This window comes from Mercenaria mercenaria, chromosome 5, assembly GCF_021730395.1.
Source record: "Mercenaria mercenaria strain notata chromosome 5, MADL_Memer_1, whole genome shotgun sequence".
Lineage (NCBI taxonomy): Eukaryota > Metazoa > Mollusca > Bivalvia > Venerida > Veneridae > Mercenaria > Mercenaria mercenaria.
This window is the reverse complement of record NC_069365.1, coordinates 39167220-39184742: the sequence shown is the minus strand read 5'-3', so window position 1 is coordinate 39184742 and position 17523 is coordinate 39167220. Positions and strand designations below refer to the sequence as shown.

General features: G+C 37.3%; 1 protein-coding gene across 1 annotated transcript; it reads right to left on the bottom strand.

Annotated features, from left to right (window-relative positions):
- Window positions 1–11411: 11411 nt before the first annotated feature.
- On the bottom strand, window positions 11412–16715 carry LOC123555718 (uncharacterized). The gene is made up of 2 exons (XM_045346310.2): window positions 16352–16715; window positions 11412–12854 (listed from the first exon to the last, which is right to left on the bottom strand). Exons 1-2 carry the CDS (start codon window positions 16713–16715, stop codon window positions 12304–12306), a joined length of 915 nt encoding a protein of 304 aa, XP_045202245.2. The 3' UTR covers window positions 11412–12303.
- Between the last annotated feature and the right edge of the window lie 808 nt (window positions 16716–17523).

The window sequence follows — 17523 nt, the reverse complement described above, 5'->3', positions numbered from 1 at the left end:
GTAGCATTGCCTTGTGATCTTCTACCAAGATATTTCAAATTATGCCCCTGGGATGAAAAGAGGCCCTGCCCTGGGGGTCTCAAGTTTAACATAGACTTATATAGGATAAAAACTTTAAAAATCTTCTTGCCTGAAACTGCAAGACCTAGGCTTCTGATATTAAGTATGTTGCATGTTTCTCTACCAAAAATGTTCAAATTATGTCCCTAGGGTGAAAAGAGGCCCTGTCCTGTGGGTACCAGCCCGGCTGTAGTATGTCCATGGATTCCATGGATTTCAGCATGGTCTGTTGTCCATGGAGTATTGGAACACATATCCATGGACAAAAACTGTGTATCCCTGGATAAAAATCCATGCCTGTCCAGGGACAGTGGCCATGGACAATGTCCATGGCATCCATGGCCAGTGTCCAGGGCATATCCATGGACAGTGGCCATGCCATCCATGGACATTGTCCAGTGTCTAAGCCGTCCATGGATGGTGTCCATGCCATCCATGGACTGGGTCCATGCTGTCCAAGGACCTGTCATCATGCAGCACTTCTTAGCCTAACCTGGCAATTGTGGCTTGAACTTAGCTTCAACTAAAAAATTAAACTAAAAGATATATTAAATGTAAAAATTATTTAATAGAAAGTTATGAATACAACAAAATCATTTTTGGAGTTATGTTGGCTCAATATAGGTGGCACCAGAATGTCTCTTAGCTTTGCTAAAACCATCACCAGGGTCAGGAACCTCATTCCAGCCATTTCTGAAATTGATATAACACATATATAAACAATTTATATTAATAATTGCAATTAAAATGTTTAGACAATATAATATTACCTATGTGAAAATGAAAACTCTAAATCCAGAATTAATTTGCAGTTACCATTTAAATGTTGTATCAAAACCAATTACTTTATAATTGGACACTGAAATGAAAATAAGAGCACAATCTGTGGGTACTATCCCTCATCTCAGTTAATGCCTATCAATAATGATGACAGGCAAGCTTAAAAAGAAATTTTAGAATTCCGTTCTGACAAAAAATTAATGTCATAAAATGTTGATGGAATTATCAGCCTGTCAGTGGAACCATAAATCCTCAACAAGATAAATTAATACATCATCAACCTTTTATAGAAATAAATATACTAGTATAAGTGTTTGCAAATATTTACTTACAGTTAAGTGTTTGATGGGGTCTCTGTCTGTGATCTCATTTCATCCTGTAGCATAGTCACTAAAGCCATCAATTATCTCTGATTACATCATTTCATTCATACATGTTGAAGACAATGCTTCTAATAACTCAATATGTACACTCTTGTATCTGCAAAGTAAAATTATAACAATGTTTAGACTTTGTTGTAAGCCAAAGTGATTGTAGGACTAATTACAAGAAATGAATAATAGAAAACTGCAAGAACTATATGCATTAAATAAACTGTTGCTACAGAAGCATAATTATGTATCATTCACATATACCTTAAAAAATACCTGTAACAAGGTGAAAGTTTAAGCCACTGAGATGAATAAAGTTCCTGCTTCAGTCTATTTGTTTTAGTTCTATGATATATAGATTTAAATTATATTTTAGTTTAGAAAGTTTAATGTTCTTACCTGATATCTCTCTAAAAGCATTTTAGAATTTCAAGGTACAAAATTATTTAGCTCCATTCCATTTTGCCTCCAACATCTAGAACAAAGCACTTCCTGTTTACATTCAAATTTTTGTATTCATGAGCAATATTCCTTGGTACAGTATAGTTACTGAAGGGAATATCTGGAATGTTCTTAAAATATATATATACAGTTCATGAGAATTTTTCCATTTATTTGCTCACAGAATTTGCAAAGATCACAGAATTTTTTTTTTAAAAAGTACTGGGATTATTTCTTGGGGCTACATGTGTAAAACGGCTTCAGAAGCCTGCACATTTCCATTGGTCTTTATCTTGGTCAGAATCTCCAGATGTTATCAGCTATCTCTGTGTGTTCATTTATACAACAGTACACACTGAACAGCAGTGTATTAAAAGGCTGTAAAAGCTAGATAATTAATCACTGCCTGGATTATCAAAGGCATAGACTAATTCAGTTTATAATATGATGAGTTTACATATATGAGCATAATTTCATAACAATTTCTTTGACTATATGACATTTAATCCTTATGAACTACTGTATTTTTTTTTGGTGCCATTGTTTGAGATGTTCAATAACAAACTGAAAGAAATAAATAGCTTATAGTGGGATATATTTTCAATGATGTATGATATCTTGTTACATCAACTGTCAGGATGAATTAATAAAATGATGTAATTCTAATTTACATTTTTTTTTTAATATGCAAAATGAAAACATTTTATTTAGTTACATTCCTTGTTTCATTTCAATTAATTTGAATACCTATATGACCATAAAACTAAGGACAGTAATGAATTAATAATTTTTAAAAAAATTCCCATTTTTTCGACTTAGAACTTTTTCTGCCTTATTCATCAGAGAATTTCTAAGTGTGAACAGAAAAGCTGACCATGGACCATGTCCATGCTGCTATTCACTTTCCATGGACAATGTCCATGATATCCCTGCCTTCATCCCTGGACAACTGTCCATGGATTCAACTTTTCCATGGCAAAACTCCTAATTCACCTGGATATCCATGCTCTGGCCATGGATATCCATGTTTTAACCATGGATAAAAATATCTGGCCATGGACATTCTACAGCTGGGAAGTTTAACATAGACTTATATAGGGAAAAAAAAGATCTTCTTGTCTGAAAGTTCAAGGCCTGGGCCTTTGATATTTGGTACATAGCATTGCCTGGTGGATCTCTAACAAGTTTGTTCAAATTATACCCCAGGGGTGAAAAAGAAGCCCCACCCTGGGGGTCATTTGTTATAATTATGAGTTAAATAGGAAAAAATACTTCAAAAATTATCAGATCATATTTCCTAGACTGTTAAATTATAATTACCTGAAGACCCCAAGCGAATAGGGATCACTTGACTGTGACCTTGACCTACTGATCTACCTTCTTGTTTTTTAAGATACAGCCTTGAAATTTGGATGACATGTACAGTTTTGCACACCGATATTAAAACTGACTTTCAGTTACCATGAATGTGATCTACTGATCTACCTTCTTTATATTTTAGTATCAGTTTACCATTTGAAAAATGTGGCTCATATTACTCAGGTGAGCGATTGAGGGTCATCATGACCCTCTTGTTAAACAATTTTGATGAATGGTTTCGTATTTTCTATACAGAATGTTACCAAAAGCTCGAGTGTTGTACTGCAGTGCCACAGGATTGACAGATGTAAAGAACATGGTAAGATTAGAAGTTACTTGTTCACAGGAAAGTGGAGAATCTTCATTTACTAAGAATTTGACACAAAATACCCATTAAGACAGAGACATAACAACACAAGTGAAAATTTGCTGTGCTGTCTGTGCACCCCATGTGGATACTTGAAAATGTTTATATCAATACACAAAAGGATATTTTAACAAGACACTAGTAGCCATTTCATTTGTTTGTTGCTCTGTCTGTCCATCTATCTGTGTGTGTGTGTGTGTGTGTGTGTGTGTGTCACAAGTGGTGGATTCTACCCTTAATTAGTTTTTAAAGTAAAAAAATATTTTTTCATGAATTCGAAGACAGATATAGAAGGCACCATGTAGAATATCAATGTTTGAAAGAAAAATATTTTTATGAAACATGCCTTATATGTGTATTGGGCTTTGCTGCATTTTCTCAGTTTTGATAGGTCAGTCTACTAGTCTACTAGGAAAAGGCATTGAGCAACTTACATTTTAGCATTCAGGTTTTTACATCATTGTTTGTAGGATACTGAATTACTGTTCATTTCTTTATCACAGGCATTTATGGAAAGACTTGGACTCTGGGGTGAAGGAGCTCCGTACAAGAATTTTGAGCAGTTTCTTGACTCTGTACAGAAGAAAGGTTTAGGTGAGAATTATTATGGACTAAATTAAGCCACTATGTCTCCCACATGCAGTGGTTTTGCTTTAGTGCTGTCCATCTGTCTGTCTGTTTTTGTGTCGCAAAGTTTGTCCATGCAGTTCCTCCAACACTGTCAGGCTGACTTACGGAAGGTTGATAGTTTTACCCAAGTGCCCGCTTGCGATGAAATTATGCACAGAGAGGCAGCTAGGGTCTGTGTTGGTGTTACATTAAATCCAACAAAACAACAACAAAAATCTAGCAGATTTACACCAAACTTCAAAAAGTGATCATTTCCAAACGAAGCTGTGCATATCTTGGACATGTTCCTGTTTGATGATTTGATGGAGTTATTGCCCTTGATCTGTCAAATTTTATATTATTTAGGAAGCTTATCTTATTGGGCAGATTTTCACCAAACATTGCAGAAGTGATCAGTGCCAATCCTGATTGTGCATGTTGTTTGTATGTCACATTATGCCAGTTCATAGATTTTCAGAGTTATGACCTTTGCTTTGTTGTATTTAAGTGTTTACACTACTTGATGTATACCATAGGGCTGAAGTTCTCCAAACCTCAAGAGTGATCAGTGTGAAGCTTAGTTGTGCATATCATTGGCATGTTCTGTTTAAATGATTTTCAGCAGAGTTATCACCCTTGATTTGTCAAGTTCTATAATTACTGTGCTGCTTCTCCTATACCACTGGTTGAATTTCACCAAACTTTACAGGAGAGATCAGTACAAAGCCTAGATGGAATATTTTTGATCATTGATTTTTCACAGCAGTTGTGGCCCTTAATTTGTGGCATTTTACAATGTCTGCCTGTTAAGTGGTGGGAGACATAGGTTTTTGTGAAAAACAAGCTCTAGTTCTTAACTTGTGTTCTGGATCACTATGTTTACATGCATATTTTGGTAAAGTTCAGTTAACACTCAGATTTTCCAAGAGGCTCGAGTTATGACCGTTTAATGACTAAATACTACAAAAATTGACAGTGTTCACTGTCTAACTTGAGTAGTTCTTACTAGAAGTTCACCTTTTTTGGTCACAATGTTAATTGTCATTAGAATCATTTGATAACGGACTGAATACATCCAGTCACTACTCAAGCTATGGCCTTGAATTATTCTGAATAATTGTGAAAATTGAATGTTCATATAGTAACTTAAGCAGTGACAACAAGATGGATAGTCCTTGTTAAATTGGAGATATAGCCCTTGAAAAAGTTGAAATTTAAAAAATTGGTAACTTGTGTACTTAGTATGTAGAGTTTGTAAGAAGTCAAATATGATTTGCTGTGATGGACATATATTGTGAGAGTTTGCCACACATGTTAAGACTGCTATCTGTATTGAAAATTCTGCTGTGTTGCTGTAATCTGGAGGCATACCTTTTGAAAGGAAACTTAATATTTCAGGTATGGCTGAGATGTTGGCAATGGAGATGAAATGAGCTGGAATGCACGTGTCGAGAGGTCTGAGTTACAAGCAAGCTGAGTTTCTCACAATAGAAGCTACATTGACGAAGGAGCAGGTGAAGATGTATGACACAGCAGTAATAGCTCAAAGGTCAAGGTCACAGTCCTTTGTTGAACTTACCCAATTTTCACTACATATACAGATTACTAAATTTTCAGGTTTTCTTACAATATTTTTTTGCCAATAAATAGGGCCAAGGGTCCTTCATTTAGTTTGTGAGCAGTACCATGCCTGTGACCTTTCTCATGTTTCAAGGGCATCCGTGTCTGTGACACATTTCTAATTTTAAGTATAGACAACATTGGTCAAATAAAGAAGAATTTTTTATGTTGAGCAGAAAAAGTTAACATGTGATAAAAATGTCTTTCCACAGTTTAAATCAGGCATGAGTTTAGTAGATGATCTTACTCGAGTGTCTTCATATTGCTCTGATTAAACTCATTGCATAAAAATGGCAGAGCCTCATGTTTTATTATTTTATTCAACTTGTTTAATAAATTCAGTATGAAAAAAAAGCTCGTGTAAGAGCTTCTATCTAAAAGATAATCATGCCAGGATCAAAATCCTTTATGTAAAGCTGTACTTTGATATGGCTTTTTGAAAGTCGGTGGTTCTACTAATTAATATGCCTAAAACTGCCTGAGAAAAAATCAACTGGAGATATGGAACATTTTGTGAAGAAATGTTTCTGTACCAGTAAAATTCAAAGATGTTATATTATGCTTTCCTATCAGTATGACTGAGATTGGGTGTGCCCCATTACCTTGCAACAAGAAGTTCCTCATCAAATTTTATCAAAGCTGCAATGTATGTTCTTTCACAGATCATTTAGACTTCCTTAAGGTTGTAACTATGTGTTAATAATTTGCTAAAAAAAGTGAAGTCTGTGTCATACATATTTCACAGCTGCAAATTAGTGTTTTGCCAGCGTGCTTGCAGAAAGTCTGTGGTTTTACCTCAGTCCACCTGGACTTGAAGTAGTGTGAGATGGACAGTTGTTGTCTTTCTCAACCCCTAACAGCTAGATAATCACTATATGACCTAAAGTGTGTTTGTGTGAAACCAAACTAAAAGGAAGCAAATACTGTATGTTTACTTTTAACCAATATTTATCTTTTGTAATATATAGGAATGAGTTGCGTAAAGCCCTGGAGTCAGCCATCGGAAGGACAACCAGCAACTACACAAGGCTGTGGGCCCAGTTCTGGTCCTGTCACCAGAGATTTTTCAAGCAACTGTGGTGTGTATATTATTTTGTAGAGAGTTGATTAAAATTTGGAAAGGTAATTGTAAGAATATTCAAATTCAAACAGTTTGGTGTCAGGTTTCTACCAAAGAACTTTAATTATTTGATTGAAAGAAACTTGGTAATTATAGTGCACTACTTAAAGGCGTACGCTAGAATTCCCTGTATATGAGATGGGCGAAAATTTTCCCAATAACAGAATTTCTTTAAACTTTGGATATTGAAGGACAATTATCTAAGAAACAAAAAAATGCAATAAAAATCATAGGTCACCGGATTCGAAAAAGAGTTATCTGCCCTTGAAAACGTCATTTTTTGGGAAAATGCCGTTTTCAAGGGCAGATAACTCTTTTTCGATACTGGTGACCTATGATTTTTATTGCATTTTTTTGTTTCTTAGATGATTGTCCTTCAATATCCAAAGTTTGAAGAAATTCTGTTATTGGGAAAATTTTCGCACCAAATTCTAGCATACGTCCTTAAATTACCTTCCAGACTTAAGCTTATCTGAATTTTTTTCCTCATAAGGCCATTGGTAGATCACTTGGTTTCAGATCAACTAGAGGTCCTCTACCAAAAACATTCAAATTATCCCCCAGGGTCAAATATGGCCCCGCCCCGGGGCCCATGGTTTATATAGACTTATATAGGGAAAACTTTAAAAATCTTCCATTACACAACCACATGGCCTAGGGCTTTGATATTTGGTATGTAGCATCATCTAGTGGTCCTCTACCAAGATTTTTCAAATTATCCTCCTAGGGTCACATATGTCCCCGCCCCGGGGGTCCCAAGTTTTACATAGACTTATATAGGAAAAAAAACTTTAAAGATCTTCTTGTCTGAAACCACAACACTTACACCTTTGATATCTGGTTTATAGCACTGTCTTATGGTCCTCAACCAAAATTGTTCAAATTGTACCCCTTGGGTGAAAAGAGGCCCTGTCCTGGGGGTCCCAAGTTTTATATAGACTTATATAGGAAAAAGCTTTAAAAATCTTCCTGTCTGAAACCATACGACCTAGGCTTTTGATATTTGGTATGATGCATTGTCTAGTAGACCTCTACCAAAATTATTCAAATTATGCCCCTGGGGTTAAAAGATGCCCTGCCCTGGGGTCACTTAGTTATTATTGTGAGTTATATAGGAAAAATACTTAAAAATCATCTGATCCTATTTCCAAGACTGTTTAATTATAATTATCTGATGACCCCAAGTAATATGATGTAACTTGACTGTGACCTTGACCTACTGAGTAACTGACCTACTTTCTTGTTTTTTAAGATACAGCCTTGAAATTTTGATGACATACACAGTTTTACACACAAATCGTAAAACTGAATTTCATTGACCATGAATGTGACCTACTGACTTTCTTAATATTTTATCATCATTTTGACATTTGAAACATGTAGCTCATATTACTCAGGTGAGCAATCCAGGGTCATCATGACCCTCTTATTTAAGATACACCATGAAATTTGGATGACATTGTACAGTTTTGCACACCGATCTTAAAACTGACTTTCAGTGACCATAACTATGACCTACTGACCTACTTTCTTGTTATCCCCCGACGAAAGTCGGAGGGATATAGTTTTGGCGTTGTCCGTCCGTCCGAGCTCACATTTGCATACTTAGGTGGCTATAGGAACAATAGGTAACTGTACTTTTTCTTTGATGTCATTCATTCCGTAAGGCTATTATGTGGCTATTTTTCTCTTATGTGGCTAAAAGAACAATAGAGAGAACAAAAGAGTAGCCGCATAAGTATCCATATGTAGGAACTTCCGTCCATCGGTCCAGAGCCATATCTAGGAAATGGTGGGGAATATTTATATAAAACTTCATATACATGTTCACCACTATGAGTTTTTGCGGCCCGCCAAGTTTCAGTCAGATTGCCCTAGTAACACCAGAGCTATGGCCCTTAGAAGTTTCTAGTGTTAACTATATAGGGTACTATAAATATGGCAATTTCTGCATCATAACTTTTGATATATTTGACCTAGAACTATGAAACTTAAACAGACTTTAGATCACCATAATGTGGTTGTGTACACACAATTTCGTTCAGATTTATTTTGTAAATTAAGAGTTATTGCCCTTTAATTGTATAAAAATCCACATATTTGTACATAACAAACTTACCATTTGGTAGAATTTCATTCAATTTCTTTCATTCTTTTCCATGAACATTTATTGTAAACATGTGAAGTTGTTCACCCACACCTGGTTACCCCCTTACCTTGATCACCCCCCCTCCCCCCCCCCACCAAAAAAAATTAAAAATTATTCTTTATTTTAGATTTTTTTCAAACAAACATCATATACATGTTCACCACTATGAGGTTATGGGGCCCGTCAAGTTTCAGTCAGATTGCCCTAGTAACACCAGAGTTATGGTCCTTAGAAGTTTCTAGTGTTAACTATATAGGGTACTATAAATATGGCAATTTCTGCATCATAACTTTTGATATATTTGATCTAGAACTCTGAAACTTAAACAAAATTTAGAGCACTATAATTTGGTTGTGCACACACAATTTCGTATGGATTTCTTTTGTAACTTCAGAGTTATTGCCCTTTAATTGTCTCAAAATCCACATATTTGTACGTAACAAACTTACCGTTTGGCAGAATTTCACTAAATTTCTTTCATTTCTTTTCCCTGAACATTTATTATTAACATGTGAAGTTGTTCACCCACACCTGGTCACCCACTTGCCTTGGTCACACCCCCTCCCCCTCCCAACCCCACTCCCCCTCTAAAAAAAAATAAAAAAATGTTCATGCCTTATTTTAGATTTTTTTCAAACCTTCCATGAATATTTATCAACATGCAACTCGCATATCAATTAACTGCATTTAATTTTAAAAGCTAAGCTTATTACAGTAAGCATATCCCATTCAAAATAAATTCTTTAGTCAGGATCAAAGTATCATACATTTATTATGTACTCTTTAATTAAACATTTGTTTTCTGTTAAATTGATTTTGACTAATGAAATTATTTGCTTCTTATTAACATCCTTAACTTTTTGCCTGATATATTTTTTTGCCATTCCTCACCACAAAACCTTTCGGCGGGGGATACCAATTCATCGAATTTGCTTATTTTTTAAGATACAGCCTTGACATTTGGATGACATGTACAGTTTTGCACACTGATCTTAAAACTGATTTTCAGTAACCTTGAATTTGACCTACTGACCTACTTTCTTGTTTTTTAAGATACAGCTTTGAAATTTACATGACATGTATATTTTTGCATGCAGATGTTTAAACAGACTTTCAGTGATCATCAAAATGAATCGTGTAAAACTTCTTTATGTAGACTAATTTGAACCTTTCAGGTGGCGTCAGCGAGTTTAACGAGGATCGAGAAGCTAGGACTTGCATCTTGAGGGTAGGATAGGATAGCGGCTAGGACTTGCATCTTGAGGATTGAAGGAGGTGTCGGAGATAATGATGACGACAGTGGCGCTGACGCTGACGGTGAGTAATAACATTAATATTAATAACATTAGTAAAGTATTACGCCCGACGTATGACCGCCCGTCGTGTATAAATAGTGATAAAGCACTGTTTTGCTATAAATTATTAACTGAGCCGTGCCATGAGAAAACCAACACAGTGCGTTTGCGGCCAGCATGGATCCAGAACAGCCTGCGCAGTCTGGTCAGGATCCGTGCTGGTCGCTTTCAAAGACTACTGTTATTAGAGAAACCATTAGCGACCAGCACGGATCCTGACCAGACTGCGCCTGACCAGACTGCGCAGGCTGGTCGCAAACCCACTATGTTGGTTTTCTCATGGCACGGCTCATTTCTTAAATTAAAAGTAATAACATTAGTAAAGTTTTCATGTTTCAGGCCGAATACAACACTAATGTGACCAACTGACCAACGTTCTTGTTTTCTAAGCTACAACAAAAGGATTTGGATCACCTGTAATATTTTTTTACAGATTTCAAAAGTAATCTTGCATAATCTTTACCTTGACCCACTCTCCTACTTTTCTTGTTTTTAAAGTTTTAGCTAAGAAATTTGTTCTAGCAAACAACTCTACTCAGGTGAGCGATATAGGGCCATCATGGCCCTTTTTAGCTAGACTTTAAGTAGAGCTATTGCACTCGCCCTGGCGTCGGCATCGCTGTTGGTTAAAGTTTTTGATGAAGTCAAATATCTCTGTTACTATCAAAACTATTGACTTGAAACTTAAAATAGTTATTTACTATCAAAGTCTACACCAGGAGAAACAATCCCTATAACTCTGATTTGCATTTTGACAGAATTATGCCCCTTTTTAACTTAGAATTTTTGGTTAAAGTTTTTGATAAAGTCAAATATCTCTGTTACTATCAAAGCTATTGACTTGAAACTTAAAATACTTATTTACCATCAAAGTCTACACCAGAAGAAACAATTCCTATAACTCTGATTTGTATTTTGACAGAATTATGCCCCTTTTTAACATAGATTAAAAAAATTTTTTTTTGATAAAGTCAAATGTCTCTGTTATTATTTTATCATTCTGAAAACCGGACGAGAACCACATGACAAATGGACAACAGACACCGGCAAGATTTGATAGTTAATGGACGTTGCCGCCACGGCGACAGCATAACCTGTGACGCTCTAATTATTTCTGGACTGACGTCCATCCCCTTAAATATTGACAACAGATCTTTATATGAGCGAACGGACTGACGGACAGAAGCTGATAAAGTGATACCTTTGTGTCAGAACTTGACACAACACAAAACCAAAATTCTGTAAGTTTAATAATTTATTACGGCCTTTACTAGCCAAGATAAGATAACATTACACATTGTATAGTCATATTTATGAATACTAGTAGTAAGCTGCCATAATTATTAATAGAAGTATGGAAGATATTGGCCACTTAACAGATGACAGGGAATGCCGAAGCAACTGTCAACTGAAGAGAAATCCTATCAGCCGAGAGAAGAACAAGCCTACAACGAATTACCGGCAATTAACTAAGCTAAAAGCGAATACTGTTGCGGATTCATTTAGCAAATGGCAATACTGTTACGAATAAGGCGACGCCTAAGTACAAAACCAAGACACGTCATTTGGCAAGCGTAACAGTACAAGCAAGCTAGGATTGTCAGCACCTTATGGGCAAAACCTAGAAACGCAACATGGAAACTGTGCAAACGCAACAGTTTACTAGATTAAATCAACCCGATTACATACAGCTACAATAAAGGAAACCAGCCGCCTTTGCTCCATGACCGACGGGAATGAAGCCGGAGCCCCAACGACGATCACTGAGCAAACACGACCGTTATGATTACTGCAAAAATACTGAATTTGAACATTAATAACGGCGCGTTTTGTAAGACTGGCTAGCTCGACCCTCGACTGACAGAATTTTCCGCCACAATAAATTTTTTAACAAATTTATCCCCCAAAATTCTGCGTAGAAACCCAAATGCAGTAAATGATTACTAAATGAACATAAGATACTGCAACATATGGAATGATTAAACATCAGTTTTGTCGAAAAAGATGATTAGCCTATATATGTTCTTGAAAGTTTACTGTAACTACATTTTTTTTTTTTTTTTTTTTTTTTTTTAACTTAAGTTTTTTAGCAGTATATCCCTTAAGCCATCCAGGTAGAACTCTAATCCTACGTCATTGAGGTGGACCCCGTCACGTAGCCAAAATTCAGTCTCTACATCAATGTCGTGTGACAGAGAGTCGTAACGACCTTTACAACTAACCAGGTATCGACCCCAGCGATTAATTCTCCTTCTCTTGAATTCAATAGTTTTCCAAGACTTAAGGGCTCCTTGCCACTTGCGCCTGGGTAATATATCAACCCAAATGATAACTGTGTCAGGGAAAGCTGCTCTAAAGTATTTTATTTCTCTCTCAATAACGTTTCTGATCTGTAAAATAGATCGAGAAGTCAAATCGTTTCCTCCAAGGTTGATTACGAGGATCTTTGGTGGAGAAGCTAATAATACTGAAGCCTCAATACAATTGCGGAGCGTTTGCCAGCGCAGGCCTCTAACCGCCCGCCAAGCAATGGTCTTACCTGGCAAGCGGAGGTTTGGCTTTCCAGTAGTTCTGGCTCTAACTCCTGCCCAGTATGGGATCGAATCCCCCAATATCCACACGTCTATAAAAAAATAAATTTTATCAAAGTACGTTGCAAAATGCTAAGGCTATTTAAACCTTGATCAAGTGTGCGGCAGGTCAGTTAGTAAGTTTATAAAAAAGAAATGTACTAAGATCTGATATAAACTTTATATGAATCAGAGGACCAGCGGCCCATTCTCCTAATTGTTTCAGCAGGAAGTCCTGAAGCCGCGAGATCAGTTGCCCTCCCCATTCTGAAACTATGAGACCTGTAGTGGCCGTACCGAAATCTAGTTCTGGCAATGCATTTAGCAAGAACCCCCGAAAACTGAGATCTTGTGACGGGTACACCATTTGCGTGAATAAATAGGGGCCCTTGGAATTTTTGCCTTATAGACAAAAAGCTGTTAAAGGGTTTTACGGGACAAAGCTGGTGATCTACCCGTGGTAACTTAATGCTAATTGGTTTTCCACACTGATTAGTTTTGAAACAGCGAAGTTTTATTATAAGGTGTGTATTATTGTTTGTACAAAATACGTCACTCGGCTGTATTTGACTGTTTGTGCCTAGCCTTGGTGCAACTAGTTCACTAACTCTGAATAAGCCGTAATATGCAAATACGAATAAAGTGGAAAATAGTATGTATTCGTAATGATTTATCGTGACGAGCGGTAATGCGGAGCATACGTCAGTTAAAACGCTCCATGTTATAGGTGCCCTATTGTCTTTAGAAGTGCGATTTCTGTGACAGCCTTCTAATACTTTCTTCACTATAAAATTGTTAGTAATGTCATAAAACCCATATAATTTGTGGTAATAGTTTAACCCAGAAATGTATGTTGAAATGCTCCTTGGTGACAAGCCCTTCTCGAAACAATGGGCCATGAAAATAATTATGTGTTTAATTGGAGCTGGCCATAACGCATTTAAGTCGTAAGACTGTCTGAATTGTTGGAAAGTTCTAAATGTGACTTGGTAAGTTGAGAGAGAATTAGAGGCTATTCCAGACCGTAATAGCTGCCCGGCTCTAAATTGAAGATATCCCAGAGGAAAGCTGGTACCCGGCGCGGAGCTGAGTCTGCCTCTGGAGCTAACTGTCTGAATTTTTCCAGCTGAAATCGAGATAATGCGTCACAAACGCTATTTAAACGACCTTCAATGTGGTTAGCCTTTATAAGAATATTGAGCTGTAAACATCTTAATGCGAGAAATCTAACCAAACACATGACAAGGTTTGACTTCGACGTTAATTTATTTAGAATGTGAACCACTGCGATATTATCACAGTTGAACTTTAATTTCTTGTTTTTTAGCTCTGTACCCCAAATAAACAATGAAACAACAATAGGGAATAATTCCAAGACTGTAATGTCTGAAGTTAACCCAGCTGTGTACCATGATTCAGGCCATTTAGCGTTACACCATTGACCTCCAAAGTAAATACCGAAACCTGTGCCGCCCGCGGAATCTGTAAACAGTTGAACGTCCTCGTTTGTGACCCAGTAACGGTCATGGAAGACAGATATCCCATTAAAATGTTCAAGGAATGTTAACCACATTTCTAAATCGAGGCGGATTTCTTTCTTAATACGAATATGATGATGTGGCTTAGAAAGGCCACAAGTACTGTTTATCAGGCGGCGAACGAAAGGTCTACCAACTGCAATGGCGCGACAACAAAAGTTCAAAGAGCCAATAAGGGACTGCATCACTTTCAAGGTTGTTTTAGGATTACGTAATAAGTCTTTTATCTTACTTATAACTTTGTGCACTTTTGAGATCGGTATTCTGACCAACATTTCAGCTGAATCAAGTTCAAGGCCTAAATATACGAGGACCTCCGCCGGGCCGACAGTTTTGTCCTCAGCCAATGGAACCTGTAATTCTAACATAGTCTGTTTGAATGACTGTAAGGCCAAAGCAGAAAGTTCAGTGTTTCTTGCCCCGCCGAGGAAATCATCTAAGTAGTGTATCAAATCTGTTGATTTCATTTTTGATTTGGCCAAAAATTCCAAAAACCTAGCAAAACGTTCGAAAGTGATGCAACTTACTGAAGCTCTGAATGGCAAAGATTTATCGAAATAGAGGAAATTTTTAAAACGGAAGCCTAGCAGTTCAAAGTCAGCAGGAGAAACCGGTATTAGAGGAAAAGCACTCTTTATGTCTACCTTAAATAACTTACAATGCCTACCTAGACGTTGGACTAACTTGACAGCTTCGTCGAAATTTGTATATTGAACTGAGCACAACTTAGGATCGATGAAATCATTGACACTTTGATTTTTTGGGTACGAAAGATGGTGAATCATTCTGAACTCGCCTGGGGTTTTCTTAGGCACAAGGCCGATCGGTGAAACAATAAAATTTTGAAAAGGTGGCACCTTGAAAGGACCTGCAACCCTGCCAGCTTCGATTTCGGTATTTATCAGTTTTTGTATAATATCTGGATTTAGGTTTGTAGACTTAAGATTAGGCGAATCTCTAGCTTGACGAGGACCGCTATATTGCAGTGAAAATCCGTTTTTGAAACCATTAATTAAAAATGCTGCCTCAGTTCGATCGTAAGTTTTTAGACCTTTCTCTAAAGCTGAAATATTAATTGGCGAAAACGCTAAACTGTACAGGTCTAAATTGTGTGGCACCTGGGTAATTCTATTTTGAAGGCTGACCTCGGCCTTGACCCCTGAAAGGGCGGGCATATGGACGGGTACGAAACGGTTGGTTAAAAGTTGTTTGGCTATTCCCTTGAGGTATATTTTGTGACTGCTTCTTAGGACACGTCATCGCAGGGTGAGGCTCATTACACAGCTTACATGTATGTGCAAACCTGCAATTTGGCCACCTGCAAGAACCTTGATTGAAATCGTTGCATTTGAAACTGAAAGAGGTCGAGGGCCTAGAGCTGTTACGCACTTGTACACAACGCCACCAGAGGTCATTGTTAATAACTGACCAAGGGGAAGGCGTGAGAGCTTGGCGGAGGCGAAACTGCTCATCATAGGTCCTCCAAGCATAACCCCCCTGACGCGTAGCACACTCACGAATCGTGAACATGTAATGAAGGAGCTCATAGATTTTGTTCGAGTGAGATGACAAATAAATGGACGCATAGATAATAAAGGCATCAGTCCATCTTTCAATTGAGTTAATTTTCTCCTTACATTCCTTTTTTGAAGATTCGATATGACCATCGGGACCGACCAATCTTAGAACATTGCCACTACAAAATTCTGATAGTTCAACGGCACCTTTCAAAAGAAGAGCCAGATTTATGTACTCTCCCCTACAAATTTGTTGTTTAATTGAGGAAGGGACGTGAGCAGCCAAATCGTCCCCAGCTAAACGCATATCTGGTAAATTTGAAAGGTTATGAGAGTTACTTTGGAATAAAGGGAAGTTTGTGGAGTTACAACCTGTGTCGGCCGGAGATAAGAGCTGATTTTGCCTACGTGCAACAGAGCTCCCGCCGCCCACCTCAGGTGGCAATACCCCAGAATCCCTTATAAGAGTATCAAAATCAATTAAATGAGACCTACCCGAGTCAGGCTGCAGCAGGTCGTTACTATCCTCATCAAGGTCATCTGCAGTCCTTTTCTGGCCACGAGGGTCCTCCGGTGGTGGGTCAGTCTGGATTTCAGCGTTTTGGACAATAACTTCAGCCTCTCCATCGTTCTCCAGGGCCTCTACATGTACATTTGCAGCGGCATTTACAACGGCAGCTTGCCGGTCTCGACGACGCAGTCTGTCGTTTTCAGCGTTGTTTTGGCGTGCATTACAACCAAAATTTGCAGCATTTATGTCGGCAGCTGGCCTGTCCCGACGACGCAACCTCATATGTGCTTCTTGGTGTGCGTTTTGCCTGTTTCCTCTCCTGCGAAATCTCCCTCGACCACGTGGCATTGTGAGTAAGCTTTGAAAACGAAGTCCGAGTTCGTAAGCTAAATTAGTTGAGTCCAGCTAAACGGTATTGAACCAAGTGGCAGTTGCACGGATTTCGTGATATTTATATGACTTTAGGTTGGTTCCCGGCTAAGCGGTGTTAGACGATAAAGTATAGTATGCTTGATTGGAACCAGACGTTCGCCTAACGATACGTCCCGAGGATAACCAAATGCATAGCAACGCATCAGAAACGGGTTTTCCAAGAAAAATAAAAGAAATTATTTATAAATAAAATAATTTGTACTATTAAAGCTTTTGACTTGAAACTCAAAATAGTTATATACAATCAAAGACTGCACCAAGAGACACAATTTCCATAACTCTTGCTTGAATTTTGACCGAATTATGCCCCTTTTTAACTTAGAATTTTTGGTTAAAGTTTTTGATAAAGTCAAATATCTCCGTTACTATCAAAGCTTTTGACTTGAAACTTAAAATACTTATTTACTATCAAAGTCTACACCAGGAGAAACAATATCCATAACTCTGATTTGAATTTTGACAGAATTATGCCCCTTTTTAACTAAGAATTTTTTGTTAAAAGTCAAATATATCTCTGTTACTGTTAAAGCTTTTGACTTGAAACTCAAAATAGTTACTTACTATCAAAGTCTACACCAGGAGACACAATTCCAGTAACTCTGATTTGAATTTTGACAGAGTTATGTCCCTTTTTAACTTAGAATTTTTTTTACTGGCAAAGCTCTAATTCAGAGTCAAGCACTGAGAAAAGTCGAGCGCGCTGTCTTACGGACAGCTCTTGTTT